This window comes from Malus domestica, chromosome 01, assembly GCF_042453785.1.
Source record: "Malus domestica chromosome 01, GDT2T_hap1".
NCBI classification, from domain to species: Eukaryota; Viridiplantae; Streptophyta; class Magnoliopsida; order Rosales; family Rosaceae; genus Malus; species Malus domestica.
In genome coordinates this window covers 30,182,964-30,202,150 of record NC_091661.1, presented here as the reverse complement: position 1 = coordinate 30,202,150, position 19,187 = coordinate 30,182,964, and the positions used below count along the sequence as shown (strand labels likewise).

Genomic DNA, 19,187 nt, shown 5'->3' with positions numbered 1-19,187 from the left:
CAATCCGGAAAATTCGAAAGACAGGTACCAATTTTCCTTGTTTCTCAATCAAGTAAATACATCACATTAATCCTTGCATTCCCTAAAAACATAGAAAGACTAGAAATCTAAACTTTAAGCTATCACTAACAAAAACACAATCGGAGAATTGAACTGACTCACCCTGTACACAGCTTCACTCACTTTTTTCTCTACTACTGAACGGTCATCTGCAGATAAAAGCACAAGCAGAACAATACTTGCAAGCTTCGAAATTGGCGCACTTCCTACCCTCCGAAAAAGGAGAAAAACCCGCGCTTCTTGGGCTCTTCCTCCACCATGACAGCCTGCATACTGTCCTGCTCAACAAGCCTCCAGGCCGCCTGCTCGAAAGCCAGCCCTGCCAATGTGGGTGGCCTGTTCAAAACCAGAGGGTACCCTCTGTTGGTGCTTCTGATGACCTCCGTATCCTCCGGAATCATCCCCAACAATGCCAGTCCCAACATCTCCTGCACATCCAGCACCGACATCATGTCTTCCCCTTTGATCATGTCCGTCCGAACCCGGTTCACCATCATCTTAATATCCCTTATTCCGTCACACTCCAGCAGCCCAATGACCCTGTCAGCGTCTCTCAAGCTCGTGATGTCCGGCGTGGTCACCAGAACGGCCTCATTGGCCGGCGTAATGGCTGTGATGAATCCGGCATCGATTCCTGCCGGGCAATCGATGAGAATGAAGTCCGGGCAGCCCTCTTGCCTGGCTTTCAAGGCGTCAACGACCCAGACCAGGGCCTTGCCGCCGAACCCCATTGGCAATTTGGACCGGGGCTTCGAGATACAGAGCAATTCGAAGTTGGACCAGCGCTTGTCCCTGACGAGGGCCTGGTCGAGGCGGCAGTCGCCGTTGAGGACCTCGACGACGGTGTAGTTGACGCGGTTCTCGAGGCCGAGGAGGAGGTCGAGGTTTCGGAGGCCGACGTCCGCGTCTATGGCGACGACGGAGAAGCCGAGGCGGGCGAGGGAGAGGCCGACATTGGCGGTGGTGGTGGTCTTGCCGACGCCGCCTTTTCCGGAGGTGATGACGACGACGCGGGGGGTGTCGCCGGACAACTGGGGCTTCCTGTTGTATTGGAGGACGGCGCGGACTGTGAAGGGAGAAGAAAGATTGGGTTTTAGGGTTTTGGGTTTAAAGGCTTTTAGTGGATATGCGGCGTTGAGGAAGGAGGAGGTGGAGGTGGAGGGCTTGGGGTGGAGGATGGCGGGGAGGAGTTGAAGAGAGACCATTGCGGCTTTTGTGACCCTTGGATTAGATCAGGTGGGATCATCAAAACAAAAGAAAGGAGAAGGAGATGAACATTTTGGTGGGGAATGTGTGTGTGACAGCGTGACTAGTGAGCAAAAGGGAGAGTGTGAGTTGTGACCGTGAGAGAACGCTTCAACAGGGAAATAGGAGGTGGGTGGGTGGGTGATTGGAATCGAAATCCCAAGTCGTATTGAAGGGAACCGCATTGAATTGTTTGGTTTTTTACGGCCTTGAAATGGTTTTGGTTTAAGACCTAATCATATACTAAAAACTGGGTTGTAAATCAAACAGTATAAATTGTAACGACTAATGTAATTTATATTATTTATGATTTTGTTGTTTATAGTTGAGAAAATTGTAATCCATCAATTAAAAATTCATAACCATTGGTCCTTTTACTTATCAAAACGTGCAGCTATAATCATTTTCGTTAATTCCATAAAAATTCCATCAAAATGATTCATGTTGAAATGACTATTATTACAAATGGGTTAAAGTTGAATGATCGTTGTTCCAATTGAGTTAAAAGTTGAGGAACCATTTCTCTTATTGGGTTAAGGTTAAGAACCATTGCTGCAATTTTTTTGATTTGGTTTTCTATAGTTGCTTCTTGATTCAACCTCATGTGCGTGGCACGTGACTTATTTTAACGGAAGTTTTAACGGAGTTGACGAAAATAATCATAACTATACATTTTGATAAATTAAGAGACCAATGATTATGAACTTTTAGTTGATAGATTATTGTTCCAATTAGATTAAAGTTAGGAGTAAATTGTACAAATGGTCCCTCAACTTTAATCAAATTGGAGCAATGGCCCCTCAACTAAAAATCAATTACCATTGGTCCCTCAACTTATCAAAATGTGTAGCTATAGTCATTTTCATCAATTTTGTCAAAATTTTGTCAAAATAAGCTATGTTGGAATGACCATTTATATAATTAGGGTCCCTCAACTCATCAAAGTGTATAATTATGGTTCTTTTCGTCAACTATGTCAAAAAATTTGTCAAAACGAGTTATATTGTAAGGACCATTGCTACAATTAGATTAAAGTTAAAGGACCATTTCTCCACTTGAATTAAAGTTCAGGGACCAATGGTAATGGATTTTTAGTTGAGGGACCATAGCTGCACGTTTTGATAAGTTGAGGGACCAAAGGTAATGGATTTTTAGTTGAGGGACCATTGCTCCAATTGAGTTAAAATTAAGGGACCATAGCTACAATTTACTCTAAAGTTAAAGGATCGTTATTATAATTTCCACAACTATAAACAACAATAGTCCCTACCACTCAACATCACAGACCCACCTTATTCCGAGGAACATGCCCAATGTAGAGGCCCAGGTCGGCCCATTACCCACTCTACAGTCTACATTACACTCCCACCTTCTTATTCCTGTACTTAATCTAAACCGTCCGATCCAAAAAACAAGTGTCTTCAGATCTACAATCTTGACCGTCTAATAAACAAACCAATAGAAACACTGACGGAAAGCAAGAGACACCATGGATTGCCTCCAAACCTAGAGAGAGGATCCTCGTGGGATCTTCTTTACGAGGATCTTGGTAATTCTTTAATTACATCCGTTCATCGTATATCGTACGATCAATTTTTGCACTGTTTATATTCAAATTTAAATAAAATATATATAATAATTTCTGAACACATAATTTATGATGGACGGATATGATTGAATATTCGCAAAAAATATCCAGCGAGGATCCTCCTGGCCCAACGTAATCCCGAAAGGCCACAGAAAAGTCGTAGATTCTAGATATTGTTTACCCTTTCGGATCAACTTCCCCCCTCCCGTCTTCCCGACACGTGTCCTCCGCCCATCTGTAAATTACAAAATTACCCCCCTTCACTCTCTCTCGCTCTCTCTGGTCGGTTGGTTATCAAATTTCCACTTCCTTTTTACTTACAAAACAACCACCGACTCCCGGTTTCTTCCTCCTCTGTTTTTCTCTCCGGATCCGATTTCGTCCGAGTTTTTCCCGATTTCTTCACTCCGCGGATGAGATTCCGAGCTCGAGGCCCTTTCCTCTACCTGTGATTTCAATCTGGTTTGCTTTCTCTCTCCCTCTGTTCGTCTTTGATTTCGCGTGTTTGAATTTGGATTTAATTGTTGGTGTTTGTTTCGATTTATCTGTTTAGATTAGTCTGTGATTGGATCTGGATTGGTTGGTGTTTGAATTTGATGATACTGTATTCGAACTGATTAGATCACGCTGTTATATGTACGGATTTGTGATGAGCTGTTGGAGCTGTGTTGATTTTTTGTACGGATCTGTTTGTTGATTTTTTGTACGGATCTGTTTGGTTAAGATTGGATTTGAACGAATTGGATACTGGAATCTGTTTGGCTGATGAGAAAATTGAGTGGAAGTTGAATTTCTGGTTATTGAATTAAGTGAGAGGGCTTAGATGTCGGTTTTTGTGTTATTTCATCATCTCCCCAATACGATTAAGATTGGATTAATTGGATTGGTGTTGTTTTGTAATTCATAATCGAAGCGGGTTTCATGAGTTGACTCGATTGGTATCTCTTGATTTTGTGAGCTTTTTATCTACTCTTGGTCCAGAGTTTTGTCACCAACAAGTATCGGATGGATATATTTACCATTAATTGAAATCATTGGAGCTTTATCATTAACTAAGTGTTTCTTGGGATATAGCTTGCGAGGTTTATGAATTATGACGACGTTATTTGGATCCAGTTATTTGGGAAGCTTGACTTCACTTTTAATTATGATGATAGTTGGGGTTAGGCATAGTAGGGGATGCGTCCATGATTTACGTTGCTTGTGTTTGGTAGCATGTGTGTTCTGCCTTTCGAGCATCCATTTTATTCCTTTCCAATGGCGCATCCAGTCTGTTAATGTTCATGATTCAGAGGTGTTTTCTTGTTTATTGTTTCTTTGAATAATGACTTGGGAAGCAGTGGTTTTCTGGTTCCCAACTAGGCTGAGGATACTGCTTTCGGAAGTCTCTTCAATTGGGCTCTTTGTGGATTGCGGTGTTACTCGTGTTGTCTTATAGTTGCTGTTAAGCGTGTCTTGTATGCTTATTTATATCGTTACTTTTATGTGTGCATTCTATTTTTGCTGACGTAGAAGTTTTGGTTTAGCTTGTGACCCTCTTTGCTATTTTTCAGCTGGGAAAGGCCATGTGAGCTATTTGGAATAGATTTTCGTTATTGCTTCCACAGTTGGTATTGGATGATCAGTTTTTCTGTATGCTCAAGATGGGTAAATGCAAGGGTTGTGGGAAACTAGGAAGAATGATGCCGAGGGGTGGCTCTGTGAGTGCATATCAGTTTTCCCTTCTGTTGTCACCTGTTGTTTCCGTGTGGGATTGCATCGTTCGCAAAATGAGGTACTCCTATAGACCTGAGTGGGTGTAGTTGTTAGGATTATAGTAATTATATTAGTTTTCAGCAAGAAAAGTAATTAATTTTATTTAGTAATATAGAAAAGTAAGGGAACACAGTTATAGGGAAATGTATACACTTTAGAGAAATTCTCAAAACAAGTTAAACAAAGGCAACTTTTTGGAGGTTGTTGGTTTAATGGATAGCATGGATTGTAATAAATTGCAACCGGTTGTGAGAAAAGTTAAGAAAAAGCAGGTGAAGGACGAGTTGGATCGTCAAAAACAGGCTGAGAAAAAGAAGAGGCGTTTGGAGAAAGCCCTTGCTACTTCAGCAGCCATCATTTCTGAACTAGAAAAGAAAAAACAGAAGAAGAAAGAAGAGCAACAGAGGCTTGATGAAGAAGGCGCTGCAATTGCGGAGGCTGTTGCGTTGCGTGTCCTTCTTGGTGAAGAAGACTCGGACGAAACATGTGAGATCGTTCTGAACAAAGATCAAGTGTTCAATCATTGGGATTGTCCTGGCAACATCGACGTATTTATGGGTGGAAGGAGGACATGCTTTCCTTATCAAGACTCTGCAAAGTATTCACTCGAAACGATTGGGTGGGTGTCTGGTGCTTACAGATCGGGATACAACTTGGGCGGCTTAGGGAACAGTGAATGGTCACTCTCATCTGGACCTTATGAAAGAGATTACCCAGAATCATTTTGTGACGATGGAGGTTGGGGTAGCGCCGGATTTGCTGCTGGGCTCATTGCGGCGCAGGCTGTTTCATCTCTACGGATTGCAGAGGATGCACATGAAGGCACAATTGTGCTCGACGGAATGCTAAGGCGGTAGATGGACGTTTCAGTCAAGCTGTTATGTTACTGGAAGAGCCCTCGGCTGTATTTCGATGACAATGTTCTGTATATAATTTCGCGTTGAAGAATGTTGCAGTCTCATGCTCTTGCGTGTTCTTCTTTTTTCCCTTCGAGAGGCTGCTATATATTTTACGTGCAGTAACATTTCATGACCTTGAGGCATCAGCTGACTCATTTTTCTGTTCTTTTTTGTGGATTGTATCAAACTAATGTAGTTTCAATAATGTTTACATCTTTTGTGGTATGAAATTATTAGTTAAACCTTATCCCAAACTTTATTACGAGAGAGCATTTTTCAATCACATTCATTTATTGTACATCGCACAGTCAGTTTTTATGCTTATATTCAATTTCAAATAAAAAAATTTACAATTATTTTGTACGGTAAACGGATGTGAATAGAAGATATTTAGGGTCCTCACAAAGAGGATCCGACGAGGATTCTCACAAAGAGGATGATGAGATCCTCCTGGTTTTACAACAACCAAAAGTTATCTTGATTTTCCCACTTAAGGCCTGTTTGGTGGGCCATTTGAATAGGATTTGTGATCGATTAAAGTAGACTTGAGTCCAGTTTGTTAATTGTTGTGTCAAAATTTGAAATGGACATGGCTGAAGGAGATGAGTAAGGAATTCACAATAAAATAAGTTATCTATATACACAGGTTACAAGTCCTGCCTAACCAATCACCGCCAAATTCAATACCAACAGGCTCACCAAACGGGCCATTAAACCTTGTGATCAAGTTTGGAGCTCATTTGGTGTTCAAGATTGGATTGAATTGAATAACTCGTATAGTTCAGAGCTGTCCCTTTGAATTTTACTATTTTGTGAAGACGAAAAGGGATGCATTTTCTGAATGAAAATTTCATCTTCTACCGTCAAGTTGGACAAGTTTCTTCGTTGCTAAAACGTACGTTGAATAACATAACAAATCGCGTAACGTAATGAAACCAACTACAAGCTGGGCAATCTATTGAATGTAATCCAGTTCTTTGGGGGCATGAATGGGGCATACTTCTGTTCAACAAACAAAAGAATTTTCTTCATTGGTACACGACGCAGGACTCATCGACCTGTGCTTGGATTTGACTAGTACACACTAGCAAAGTGTCCTCGGATTTACGTACTTTGCCATGTTCGAGAATTCTGCTGCAGCGGCGGCTCTTCATGCGGTTGCTGGTTCTGCCGAACATCTTCTTCCTTGTTCTCGAAATCTGAACTACTAGAAGGCTTTGCTCCCGTTGTGATTAGATTCTTAAACCATGCGGCCTGAAATCTAGGAGTACCTGTGTCTGAATTTTCAGGAGACGCGGGAGAAGCTATGGCATTGCTTGTAACACCCACAAGGAAACGATACGCTACTTTGCTAGCTGAAACAATCTCTGTCTTCGCTTGTCTAAACTGCAACGACGCAAGAAAAGTATCAGACTTGCATGCACCTAAGCAACCAAAAGCAAAATTTCGTCTAATAACGAAAATAACATTAAAGCAAAGCAACAATGAGTGGAAGGTCAAACACGAAGAAGTATAGAGGCCAAACTAAATTGCAGGAAAATTCAATCCGAGCATGTACGGTTAGCCACATCTCCGGGCAAGGTATCATCAAAGTCGAGTCCAAGGCAAAGAAGAAAACAAAGAAATAGGCCACATGAGACTAGATGTAACTTCAAAGTGAACAGATCAGTACAGTCTGTGGATCAACCTAATGTGGATGTGTGTAAGATTAATTTGATGCAATTGCCCTTTCCATTAAAGATGAAATGTCCATGTAAATATGTAAATGTGAAACTTGCTGCAATTTTCCCTTTCTAGTTTCTAGGAACATGCGTAGAAAGCCAACAAAAACCGCAGTTAAATCATGTATCCAAATTACTATGAAATAAGCTGTTCTTCTGGGAGATTACAAAAGTTATGCATTCTGCATAAAATAACTCACCCGTTCTGCCGTGTTTCCTGCGACTTCCATAGCAGCATCACCAGCATGGGCAAAACGATTAACCCAACCTGTAAAAGAAGCTATAAGAATACATGCCATATATCTATCTACAAGACTACATTTTCAAATTCAGAGGCACAATACAAAACACGGAAGATCATAAATGCACAACTTAAACACGAAGATCATAAACGCACAACCATATATTAGGGAACTGACCGAAACAAGAACAAATCACCGGCCATTGTACTTATGATCGGTCAAGTAAACGCGCAATTGCATAGAAAATAAATCTTTAGTATAGCCGGTAAACCCTACGATCTCACAAAGTTACCTGGAAGCTTTGGCACCCCAAGCCTTTCACATAACTCATCACAAAAGTGATTGCAGTTTTTTGATAACAGGTCATACGAATACCCTGGCCACTCTCTACTCAGTTCCCTCAAGATTTGGTTAACCTTGAAGATCGAACAATGCGTTGTCCCAAGAACAATGCTTTCACGATATGTGTACATTGGATTTTTCCCAGAAGGGCAACTAAACACACCAGATCCTTGTTCACAGAACCCAAATGACCATTCATCGTCTCCATAAACCTGTCCAATAGAGCATAAACAATTACAAACCGAAATATAAGCCGCTACGTTGCAACTTTTAACTGTCTTTACGTAATAAAACAGAGAGCCAAACTCTAGCCATTCTCCATATAAGAATCATCAGAGTTTCTTGACTGGCAACGAAGATTCAACATAAAGGCATTGTATCGTGAAACATCTATTAAGGCAACATAAAGCAGCTTACTGAAAATTATAAACCGCAAACGCAAATCATAAAGGTAATAGCGAAAATTAAAACTTTTTCAGTATTCAGATCAAACTCAAATCAAAGGTTTACAATCAATCAAGAAAATTATTAACTTCAACTAGCAATTACATGTCCACTTTCAGATTAAAGCCCTAAATCTCCCCCAAATTCACAGCACTCCAACTACCAATTACACGTCCGCTTTGAGATTACATACACATACATGCAACCGCGAGTACACAAGAGGAAGACACAGAGAGAGAGGAGGAGGAGGAGGAGGAACCTGAACGGCGCTGTGGAAGATGCCGCCGAGGCCGATACCGTCCTTGAAGATCTTGTTGATCTGCAGAATGGTGCTATTCGTCTTGTCCGATCCACTATTCGTCACATCGTATATATGCAGCACCACCTCCGCCATCTCCCCCCAGATTCTTCACCAAAAACTGCAAATCCCAAATCCCCCCTCCCTCCTCCCAATTCAAATCACAAACCCTAACCCTAATCCAAATCCTCTCAGAAATGAAACAATCCACTTCAATTCGAACAAAAAGCCAACCACTTTTCGCTGCATTGGCGATTACAATATGAATACTTTCTCGTTTCGAATTGCTCAATTGCTTTTCTCTTCCTTTCTCGCTCTAAACTGGTTCAATTTCTTCAAACTTTAGAGAGAGAAAGTTTTTATAGAGAGAGAAAGTCAGCGTCTGTGTCTGTGTGGGTATGTTTAGCAAAATCTCAGAAATCGGGTTCGTAATGTAATTTTCGCGGGCCGAGGGGTAAAATTCGGACACGGAACAGACCCCGGAAGTCGAGCGAAATTACGGAACTGACATCCCAGTTAGCACAGCTGTCCGCCGCTGCGGTTATGATTAGCGCGACGTGGATAAGTGGGCCAACGTGCCACGCCACGCAATTATTAAAGGTTATGACACCGACCGCTTTTTGTCAAATGACCGACCTGCCCTTGTCTTGTTCGAACGAGTGTTCCCGTGCCGCAAGAAAAGCCTGCCACACGTCGCGTATCCAAGATCTTTTCGGCTTCGCGACACAATTGGGCATCCGACGTCGTTTCGTAAGAATTCCTCATTGTGTCTTTTATTGTTCTTGTTTGATGGATCTTATTCTTGTATTTTAGGAACTTTGTCACTAGCTAGTTAGGATTTGAGTTTGATTAATTCAGCGACGAAATCTCGATTCAATCATCTGTGCTTGTTGGGAAGTGCTTTTAAAATGAATGAAAGCGTTTTTGGTGAAATTGATTTTGGAGAAGCATCAGATATGCTTATTGCAGAAAATATTTAAATGTTTTTTTAAAATTCACTTTGATTTTTACTAAGGGTTAGTTTAAAAAAAAACATTTTCACCAAAAACGTTTTTTGTCATTTCACAAGCACTTTCAAACAAGCCTGATTATTTTATCAAAAAATTATAATCATTTTAGATAACTGTGATTGGGCCATAAACAAAAATAATTATACAGTCAAACTATTTTTATTTACAAAATACTTGCACGACTCGGGCCAACCAACTTCAAAATCCAATTTGAAATCTATTTCATGGCTCGAACGGCCAGCTTGCCCATCCCAATTTAGTTGGGGTCATCAATATTCTCATGGACTATCCATATCCTTGTGTTTTTGGTCCAAATGCCACTTGTATACAGAGAATTAGAATCTGATAGCAATGCTAATACTGATCAAACTCTCTACAGGACCAATTCTTCCTGGAAGCATTTTAAGTGGTTTTTTCAGGATTTACTTGTTTTTTTTTACTAAGGATTAATTCTAAAAACATTTTCAACAAAAGAACTTTCAATCATTTTAAAAACACATCCAAACAAGCCATATAACTTTTAGTAGTTGTATATGCTTAGTCGAATGAGATATCATATCCAATTCATGTGAATGTTACAAACGATAATCAAGTTCGATACTTAGTTAAGTGATCCGTTTGACGTCTATTATCACAAGAGCTTACATACGCAACATGAATGATGCCAACCCGATATTTAAGTTCGATACTTTGTTGAGTATGACCTGATTTTTCCGACAAGAAAATGAACAATAAAATGATGAGGGCAGATCTTAGTGCAACAAAAAGGTTGCTTTTTTGTAACCAAGAGGTGACGGGTTTAAGTTGTAGAACCAGTCTCTTTGTAAAGGTAAGGTCATACGATAGACGTGCCTCCCTACCTTCGCAAAGCGAGGAGTCTTGTTAACTTGAGGTCGGTGACTAAACCAATGATTTAGGTAGGACAACTTTGAGTGGAGAGACAACCTCCTCCCACTATCACACTAGCAATTGGTATTTGCTTAAGCAAATCTATGCATGCATCATTGAAGATATTGTAGTGCATAACAGCTAGATAGCCAACTAGAAATTTTATTTTTTGGAAGATATGCAATTAGCCACCTATGATTTGATCTGTATTTTGGGTGTAAATATTAGATTCAATCAACAAAACTTCGAAGATTTGTGAGGTAAAGTTAATGCACGACCCGTTAACTAACACGAAACGATACAAAAATAATATGTTTTGAGTCAACCCGTTAACGATTTAGGTCGTTATGAGATCACCTGTTAGGAACATGTTTACGAGTCGGGTTGTTATCGGGTGACTCTTTAAAAACCCTATAAGATATGATTTGGATATTAGACATAACAATTTTTTGCATGACCTGTTACCAGAAACGAAACAACACTTGTTAATGAATTAGGTAGTTATCGGATCACCTGATAAAAACCCGTTAAGGTAACGGGTTTCACATGACACGACTCGCTAAGATAACGAGTATGACATGAACACGACCTGTTTGCCATGCATAGGTTTGGTACTTGGAAAAAACACCAAAAAAGCAAACAAATACAATACTTCTTACATTTCATACACCAAGCATGAGCAGCTTCTATAATTCCCTTCACTTACAAACATGGTACAACAATAATATGGAAACAAAAATAGCGGATTGCATATATAATCGTGGTAAGAAAATAGAGAAAAAAAGAGTGGAAGCACGTAAAACCTTAAAAACATACCTGTATGATTTGTCACAGTGGTAGTTCTAAGGTGGAGATCTTTAAAATTCTTGTATGGTATATTGATCGTATATTGGCACAAGCTCGAAAGCTATCTGCCAGCGTTGGTCATCAATTGAGAGAAAACTAGGCTTGTGTTAATCTCCGAACTGCCATTACCGCCATTTTCCTCTGTTCTTACATTGGTAGAGGGATCTCCAGGAACAACGTTATTTGTCGGAGGCTCATTGATGTCGCAGTCTTGAGGCTGTTCTCCACGCGGTCGAGATTCCTGAAGCTGAAGCGCGTATTCTAAATTCCACAATACATCACCAATGGTTGGCCTATCGGCACCATAATCAGCCAAACATTTCTCTGCCGTTTCTCCAAACTTTTTCAAAGAGCTTGGTTTGATCTTCCCAACAAGGTGGCGGTCAATAATTTTCTCGAGCATGCCCTTCTTCTGCCATTCCAATGCCCATTCACCTAGATTCACCTGCTCCCTGTCAACCGAGGGATCCACAGCAGGTCTAGCGCAAAGAACCTCAAAGAGCACAACCCCAAATGAATACACATCTGACTTATCAGTAAGCTGCTGCCTCCGGAAATACTCAGGATCAAGATACCCAAAACTACCTTTAACAGCGGTACTTACATGAGTTTCACTGAGACACGGACCTGATCTTGAGAGACCAAAATCGGCCACCTTTGGCACATAATTCTCGTCAAGCAAAATGTTAGTTGATTTAATGTCACGGTGGATGATTCCATGAGCAAAACCTGTATGAAGGTAGTGAAGACCTCTTGCTGATCCAATGCAAATTTCAAGTCGTTGCTTCCAGGACAAAGGTGAGATCCCCGAACCATACAAATGTTTCTTTAACGGCCCCTTTTCCATGTATTCATAAACTAGTATCATTTCAGATTGTTCTTCACAATACCCAACAAGTGATACAAGATGGTGGTGGCGAATTTGGGACAAAACCGTTATTTCAGTCTGGAATTCTGGAAGGCCCTGCCTAGATCCAGGCACACCTCTCTTCACAGCAACCTTTGTGTTGTCCTTCAGGAACCCTTTATAAACCATGCCAAAACCACCAGAGCCTACAATTAGACTTTTATCGAAATTGTTTGTCGCCAATTGTAATTCAGCAAAAGGGATCTTCAAGCAATGATATCCATTTGCGCCTGGAGACGCAAGTGCAGTCCTTTCAGACATTCTACTGTGTGAACTACCTCCATATACGCGTAAAGGTGTCCAAACCGCACTTTCTGCAGGGCCGGGTTTCAGTTTCCTCTTTCTGCGTTTCAAAGCAAGCAGAAATGCACCAATTGCAAAACACAGAATAACAAAGCCTCCAACAACTGTGCCCACCAAAATCCATATACTCCTCTTCTTACGCCCAGTTCCAGCCCATAAATTGGAAACATTCACCATTCTCATGATCTCTGCCCCATTCAATATAGCATTAATCCTAACGGAACTACTCAGATCAGAAGGACCAACGCTAATTTCTATAATCCCCGAACCATCCGAATCCACAACAAAATCAATATAGACAGGAGATGCAAGCACATTGGCTGCCATCACTGACAGATCAACATCTCTGTACGCAGCATACCCATTGATATACACATTAAAGTACAACAAATTAAGTGCAGAACTAACAATGTCACAGAAGTGCAACCTAACCAAATGCCCGGAATTCGTATCCACTGGAAATTTCCATGTAAGATTAAACCTTGCACCTGTAATTGCCTTATCCGTATTCATCTCCTGGGCAGTCATATATACATTATCCGGCGCAATCTCTCGAGTTGCACCGCCCCTCTGATAATTGGGAGTATCCGTGGTGGAAGCGCACTTCGCAGCGGATTCCAGAACAAGATAATCGACATCAGGGACCCAATCCCTCCACAAAGTATCATTAAAAGGTGTCAATTTCGAACCTCCAACATTAATCCTATAAAGGGTCTCTAAAACTTGTGAAGACAGATTCTTGTATTCGACAACATTCGCACCAACGAATTTAGCACCGTAATCAACAACAAGATCCTCAGGAGCTGTAAAAACTTCAATGGCATTTACATAGCAAAACCCAGAATTACCCACAGGCGCAAACAAAATTTCAACCACATGTGCATCAAATTTTATAACAAATTCTCTAATGACAGATTCCCTAACATGTAATTCTCTTAACAGAGCAAACCCATTAACGGAAACGCTAAAGTTTGCAGCTTTCAAATCAAAACCCTGAGCTACAAACGGCGAGAAGTGAAAACGTACCAAGTGGATCCCTGATTTCTTGATGCTGAAGGTGTAGCTCGAAGCTCTGGTGAAAACTCTGGCTGTGCGGTAGAGAACAGGTGAATTGGGAGGTGGGTTTTGGTCGGCGAGGGAAATGGAGCCCCGCCCGGACTTGTACGGGTCCGCCGAGAAGACCCGGTTGAAGACGGAGGCGTTGGTGGAGGAGCCACAGTTGAAAAGGTAGTTGTCTAAGGGAGTGAAGGAGGCTGAGAAGTGGAGGAGAGAGAGAATGGTTAGAGAGAGAAAATGGAAGTTCATGGTGCCCATGGAAGGAGGTTGGAGCTCATGAGAGAGTGACGAGGAGTTGGAGGAACAGAGGCACAGTGGATTCTGACTAAAGTGGAAGTGTGAAATTAATTGGGACAAGGATTGTCTGCCCTCCTAGTTGTGGTACCCTTCCATGCTCTCTTATTTTGTGTGGTCACGGTTAAACCACGTCAATATTTTATATTTTAATTATTTTTTATCTTATTATCTCATTAAAAAATTAATATAAAATATTAACGTGGCTTAACCGTGACCGCACAAAATAGGAGGGCATGGAAGGGCACCACAACTAGGAGGGCAGACAATCCAAGTCCAATTAATTGAGGGTGTTCTGTTTGAATTTTTTTTATATTATTCAAGATTTTATTGGACCCTCTTTATGAGTGAGGATTCTCGTTGGATCTTCTTTGTGAGGATCCCGAAAATCTTCAAAAATACATATGTTTATTGTATATTGTCTCGTCAGAAATTAGCGTAATTTTTTTATTTAAAACTTAAAATAAAAAATACCTGACGAAAACTGACCACACAATATATGATGAACATATGTGATCGAAAGATTCCCGAAATTCTCACAAAGAGGATTCGGCGAGGATCATCTCTCCCTTTTTATCTGGTGGACACAAAGGGAAAGAGATCATCTCCGGATCTTTCCCTCCAAAGCTCAGGGATCAAGTGATCTGGACCTTTAAAATTTGATCCAACGGCTAAAAACAGAGAAGTTAGTAAAAACTTTTAAAAGCTATAATATTTTTTAGCCGTTTGATCAAAATTTAAAGGTCCGGATCACTTGATCCCTAGGATTTGAAAGGAAAGATCCGAAGAGGATCTCTTTCTGACACAGAGATATGTTCTTTTCTTTTGAGTGGCCAAAGTGGGTACATGATTGGGATTTGGATCCTCTTCTGAGCCCAAGGAGAGGATCCTCCTGAACAAGCAGTGTGGATCGTTGAATTTTTATTCAACGGCTACAAATAAGGGATCCCTTTAAAATTATATTAATTATAGTCATTGAATGAAAATCCAACGGTCCAAATTACTTGGTCAGAGGATCCTCTCCTTTTACTCAAGAGAGGATCCAACTCCCATGAATTGTATAGAATTCCAGCATCCAGAGGGAATGCTGATGAGCTGCATTTCACAATGCAATGCTGCAATTCCCACAACGAATTCTCATATTATGCTTGAATTTTCAGTTTTGAATCTTGATGCAAACTTATGATTCCGAGATTCCGTCATTTAATCGGGAGTATACCTCTTTCTCTCCCTGTTATCGTGTGATATGCATAAATTTGTATGTTACCGATAAATAATTCGATGTGTTATACTCACGCTTAAGATTTTGCACAGTCCAAGAATTCCTTCTAGTAACGTGATGTTAAACATAAAAAACAGCATGGCCCTCACATTTATCTTATTTATTCAATTATCCAACTTCCCTAAAAACAAAAAAATGTATCCAACCTCCAAGCCCCAATTCACATTACAGTACCAAGTACCTGTTAACTGTTTGGCATCCAAGGGCATTCAATGAATCTTTACCTTCTTCAAATATACGTTTAAAAAAAAAAAAACCAATGAAAATAACTTGAAAATTTTGAGTTTTAATGATAATGACAAAATAAAGGGTAAAATGAATAGTACCTTGATTGACTTTTTAGTGTAAAAATGTGGTTTTTCATTAAAGTAAACAGTACTATGAGCTTTTCGTTAAAGTTCAAAAAAAAAAATGACATTAGCTGATTGTTTCGGAGGTTGGGAAGACTCATTAAGGCATTTCAGCATCATCTGACCATTATCGTGTGATTCACCAGCACCAGGAATCGAACTACAATGTGAAATACGATAATGGAATTTGTCTTAACCACCAGGGTGCCCCGTGGTTGTTTTAAAATTCTTTTCACTGTATAAGCTATTTTTAAAGGTAAAATTGGCTTGTAACGCAATTTACAATGTTTCCAAATGTATACACTCATCTGCCTGTCTCCTTCATCACGTGAATCATAAAGACAACAAATATGCATTATAAGAAGAAATGTGTATACACTCAGCCACATCGTAGATTTTGTAGCTTTTTTTTTTTTGGGTAAATTGAGAATGATATTCCAGGGCAAAGATGTCAGAACGTACAGGGAAAGCCTACAACGAGGCAAGCTAAAGCTAACAAAGCATTAATAAACAGTGCAAAGTGGTACATGAAGAAGGATGCTGCAACCATGCAAAAACGTCACCCCCTACATTGTCAAAACAAAATTAATAAGAACAAGATAAGCCGTCATTGTTCAGCACATGCACCAACAAATATTAGGGGTCTATCGACCGTATATTTTGTCGCTTTTCAGTGTTAATAAGAACGCTCTATTTAAGCGGTAAGCACCGAAAAGCATTGATGCATGCCAGCTAAATGGAGGTGAATGGAGGTGGGATGTTAGTGGGTGGATGTCGTTTTCTTAAGGACATTGCAATTCATAAATTGACACTTATCACAAATATAACATCAAAATTTAGCCTTGCCTTACAAACTATCACTAATATATAAAGAAAGAAACTTGCTTAATATTGTTAATTATTATATATCATCACAACAATACAATTATTGCTCCTTAGATGATGTCAGTCATCAGTAGAGATTGGTTTAATAGAGTTTCACATCATCTAACTCGTTTTTCTTGTTACATTAGAAATATACTCGTTAACTTTGACTTCTGTTATTTTGATATTATATCTAGTATTTAAAGTTTGCTTTAATTTGGTACCGCTCTCGTAGTTCGCACCGAAACAGTGCTTTACCTCTAAAGGTCCAGTCAACTGTTGCGCCTCAATGCATTTCAGGGATAACTGACTAGCTTTGGGTTTGAGCAGCATTTCACCCCTAACCACAACTCATCCACTGATTACTCAAGATTAGTCGATTTGGACATTCACTTAGTTTCACTTAAGCTTCATCTTGATCATGGATAAATCACCCAAATTTGGATCCATAAGCAGTAACAATTGCCCTATAAAGACTCGCTTTTGCTACAGCCCTAGTGAGTTCCCTTAACCAAGCCACTGCCAATTGTTAGTCTCTTCTAATAAAGGGGTGTGCTATTCACACACTCTCTTTTATTTCTCACACACCCCTTGTTAATTTATGTCCGTTGATCTTCTTTAATTCATCCGATTCGACAGCCGAAAACTAAAAAAATGTGGAAGAAGTAAAAAGGGGTGTGTGGATATCATAACCCCTAATAAAAAATGTATTAAAGAACTTGCAAAAAGGAAGAAAACGAAAGGGAGCAAAAAGAAAAACAACGATAAACGATGTCGTTTAATATATTTTGCCTTTGCTATGTTCCTTTCGTAGACGGAGCATCAAAGCTTCCCTGCTGGCTGCTGCGCATCCTACCTCGCTAACCTTCGACTCTCTCTGTGACGGGCGGCTTGATTTGCTTTGGATAATTCACGCAGGTACAAATTTCTCTCAAAAAGTTTCAATCTTTTCAATTTTCAGATGCTGTAATTAGGGTTTCGTCCCAGATCAATGCATAATTTAGCTTCCCTTATTTAGGGTATGGCCTCAGGTCAGTGCATCTGACTAAAGGGGGCTCTTACTGTTATTGAAATTTATTTACTTGCAGCCTTGCAGGTGAACAAAGAGTTGCTCTTGTTAATTTCGGAAGGTTCTTATATGCTTGTTGTGTGCTGGAAGCCCGGAATTTGAAGTTGGATTTTCATCGTATTCCCCTTTCACTGTAATGGTAAATTTTTCCAAGCTTTTTATGTTAAGACATGCACCATATGATTGCGTTTCTACCGTTCGGTTATTGCATTGCCGGGTTCTTTAGTATAGGTAGGTGTTAGAGTTGGAAATCGAACGTTGAGAGGGATGGAGGGATGGAGGGAGGGAAAGAGAAGGGGGTAATTTGATGAATTGAAAAAGACTGTTTCTTTAAACTCTTGCTAGCATGATCAAATGCAATCCAACGCTTTTATTTCCCGCGGTACCTGCTATTTGATGAGTCTTGCTGATTGTGTATGTTTCTGTGGGTTGGTGGGGGAGACATGTTTCTGTGTGGTCCTTGTTTGGGGCTGCTTATGGTGATTGGTAACTTCGAAAATGCCCCTTTATTTGGTTGTCTTCTGTATGAACATTGGACCTGAATTAGAGGCCATTAGACCTTATAGTCGCATCTGCATCCAAGGTGATAGGATTTCTATATCTTCGTAACGAAGGTTCTCGCTTTGGCACTTTTGTATGGCCCCAACAAAGCTTTTGCACTGGAGTCTCCTTGAACATGATTCCTTTCCAAAGTAAAAAGAGAAAAAAGTGATTACTTATTGTTCCACTATTAAAAACCGTTAGTATAAAGATGCTATACAATCTGATCAACCCGCTGGATTAAATTTGTGACCTGTTTCATATTTGATGTTAGACAGCGTTTTGGAATACTGAATTGGGTGGTGATAACTAATGCAGGATCCTAATGGTTCTTCCGATGAAAAGAGTGAAAGTAGAATCTACATTGGTAACCTTGATCTGAGAATAACGGAGTAAGTAAACCTTCGGAGTTGAATCTTTGTTGCTCTAGTCTAGTACCAGTGAGGCTGTGAGACTTACTATTGATCCCACTCTTGCATTTTCCAGGGCTGCTCTAATTAAGATGTTTTCTCCGTTTGGGAAGATTATAACTGAGGACTTTCTGTGGCACACTCGTGGCCGAAAGCGCGGAGAGCCACGGGGTTTTGCTTTCATCCAGTATAGCAACAAAGAGGTAAGTCAGTCGCTTATTTTTCTATCAGTTATGTTTTCAAGCAATTCCTGATCTCCACCGTTAAAGTGAGCATGCAGGAAGCAAGATTGGCCAAGGAGAAGATGCATGGGAGACTAGCATGTGGACGTCCGTTGGTTGTCCGTGTTTCCAGTGACAAGTACTTGGTAGAACCAGCAGACAATTCTTCCAAAGGAGTGGGCGAGGCAACCAAAACAAGCGTTTCCGGCACTAGCTCAGGACAGACGAGCAGGAGCTCCAAAATAGCAGCAATCAAGAACAAATTGAAGGCTCTGGAGGAGGAGGGCTTCAGCGCCAAGAAGCAGAAGCAAGAAGCCGACACGTCCATCGACAGAAGGTAACAAACTAGGACGCTAAAATCTGCTCAATTTCAAGTTGTAATCTTCCTAAACTTGGTCCAGTTGAACACAATAGTGATAACACAGTTGATTCTGTTTCGGGTGAAACATGAGATGTAATAATACAATATGGCTAAATTAACAGGTACAAAACTATCCAGCTTCTGGAATTATTTTTGTTGATTCAGCAGGGCTTTTTGTTGAGGCTGTTTTAT

General features: G+C 40.3%; 5 protein-coding genes across 6 annotated transcripts; 2 read left to right on the top strand and 3 right to left on the bottom strand.

The window, feature by feature from the left end:
- Positions 1–12: 12 nt before the first annotated feature.
- Positions 13–1,628, bottom strand: LOC103443054 (septum site-determining protein minD homolog, chloroplastic-like). Its single transcript, XM_008381843.4, has one exon. The coding sequence runs from the start codon at positions 1,263–1,265 to the stop codon at positions 267–269; it is 999 nt and encodes a 332-aa protein (XP_008380065.2). The 5' UTR covers positions 1,266–1,628; the 3' UTR covers positions 13–266.
- A 1,438-nt stretch (positions 1,629–3,066) lies between these two features.
- On the top strand, positions 3,067–5,794 carry LOC103443071 (uncharacterized). Its single transcript, XM_008381860.4, has 2 exons — positions 3,067–3,355; positions 4,447–5,794. The coding sequence occupies exon 2, from the start codon at positions 4,861–4,863 to the stop codon at positions 5,503–5,505; it is 645 nt and encodes a 214-aa protein (XP_008380082.1). The 5' UTR covers positions 3,067–3,355; positions 4,447–4,860; the 3' UTR covers positions 5,506–5,794.
- Positions 5,795–6,474: 680 nt separating this feature from the next.
- Positions 6,475–9,024, bottom strand: LOC103443092 (deSI-like protein At4g17486). Its single transcript, XM_008381879.4, has 4 exons — positions 8,556–9,024; positions 7,803–8,064; positions 7,469–7,536; positions 6,475–6,933 (listed from the first exon to the last, which is right to left on the bottom strand). Exons 1-4 carry the CDS (start codon positions 8,688–8,690, stop codon positions 6,652–6,654), a joined length of 747 nt encoding a protein of 248 aa, XP_008380101.1. The 5' UTR covers positions 8,691–9,024; the 3' UTR covers positions 6,475–6,651.
- Positions 9,025–11,126: 2,102 nt separating this feature from the next.
- On the bottom strand, positions 11,127–13,949 carry LOC103443100 (probable receptor-like protein kinase At5g24010). Its single transcript, XM_008381888.4, has one exon. It carries the CDS (start codon positions 13,860–13,862, stop codon positions 11,400–11,402), a length of 2,463 nt encoding a protein of 820 aa, XP_008380110.3. The 5' UTR covers positions 13,863–13,949; the 3' UTR covers positions 11,127–11,399.
- A 3,221-nt stretch (positions 13,950–17,170) lies between these two features.
- Positions 17,171–19,159, top strand: LOC103443110 (uncharacterized). Of its 2 annotated transcripts, none has more exons than XM_008381897.4 (5): positions 17,171–17,312; positions 17,483–17,602; positions 18,322–18,395; positions 18,490–18,616; positions 18,694–19,159. In XM_008381897.4, the coding sequence occupies exons 2-5, from the start codon at positions 17,600–17,602 to the stop codon at positions 18,973–18,975; spliced, it is 486 nt and encodes a 161-aa protein (XP_008380119.1). In that variant the 5' UTR covers positions 17,171–17,312; positions 17,483–17,599; the 3' UTR covers positions 18,976–19,159. The 2 variants fall into 2 exon arrangements, with proteins under 2 accessions (XP_008380119.1, XP_008380125.1); XM_008381903.4 differs by having other exon boundaries at positions 17,172–17,312; positions 17,491–17,602.
- The last annotated feature ends 28 nt before the right edge of the window (positions 19,160–19,187 follow it).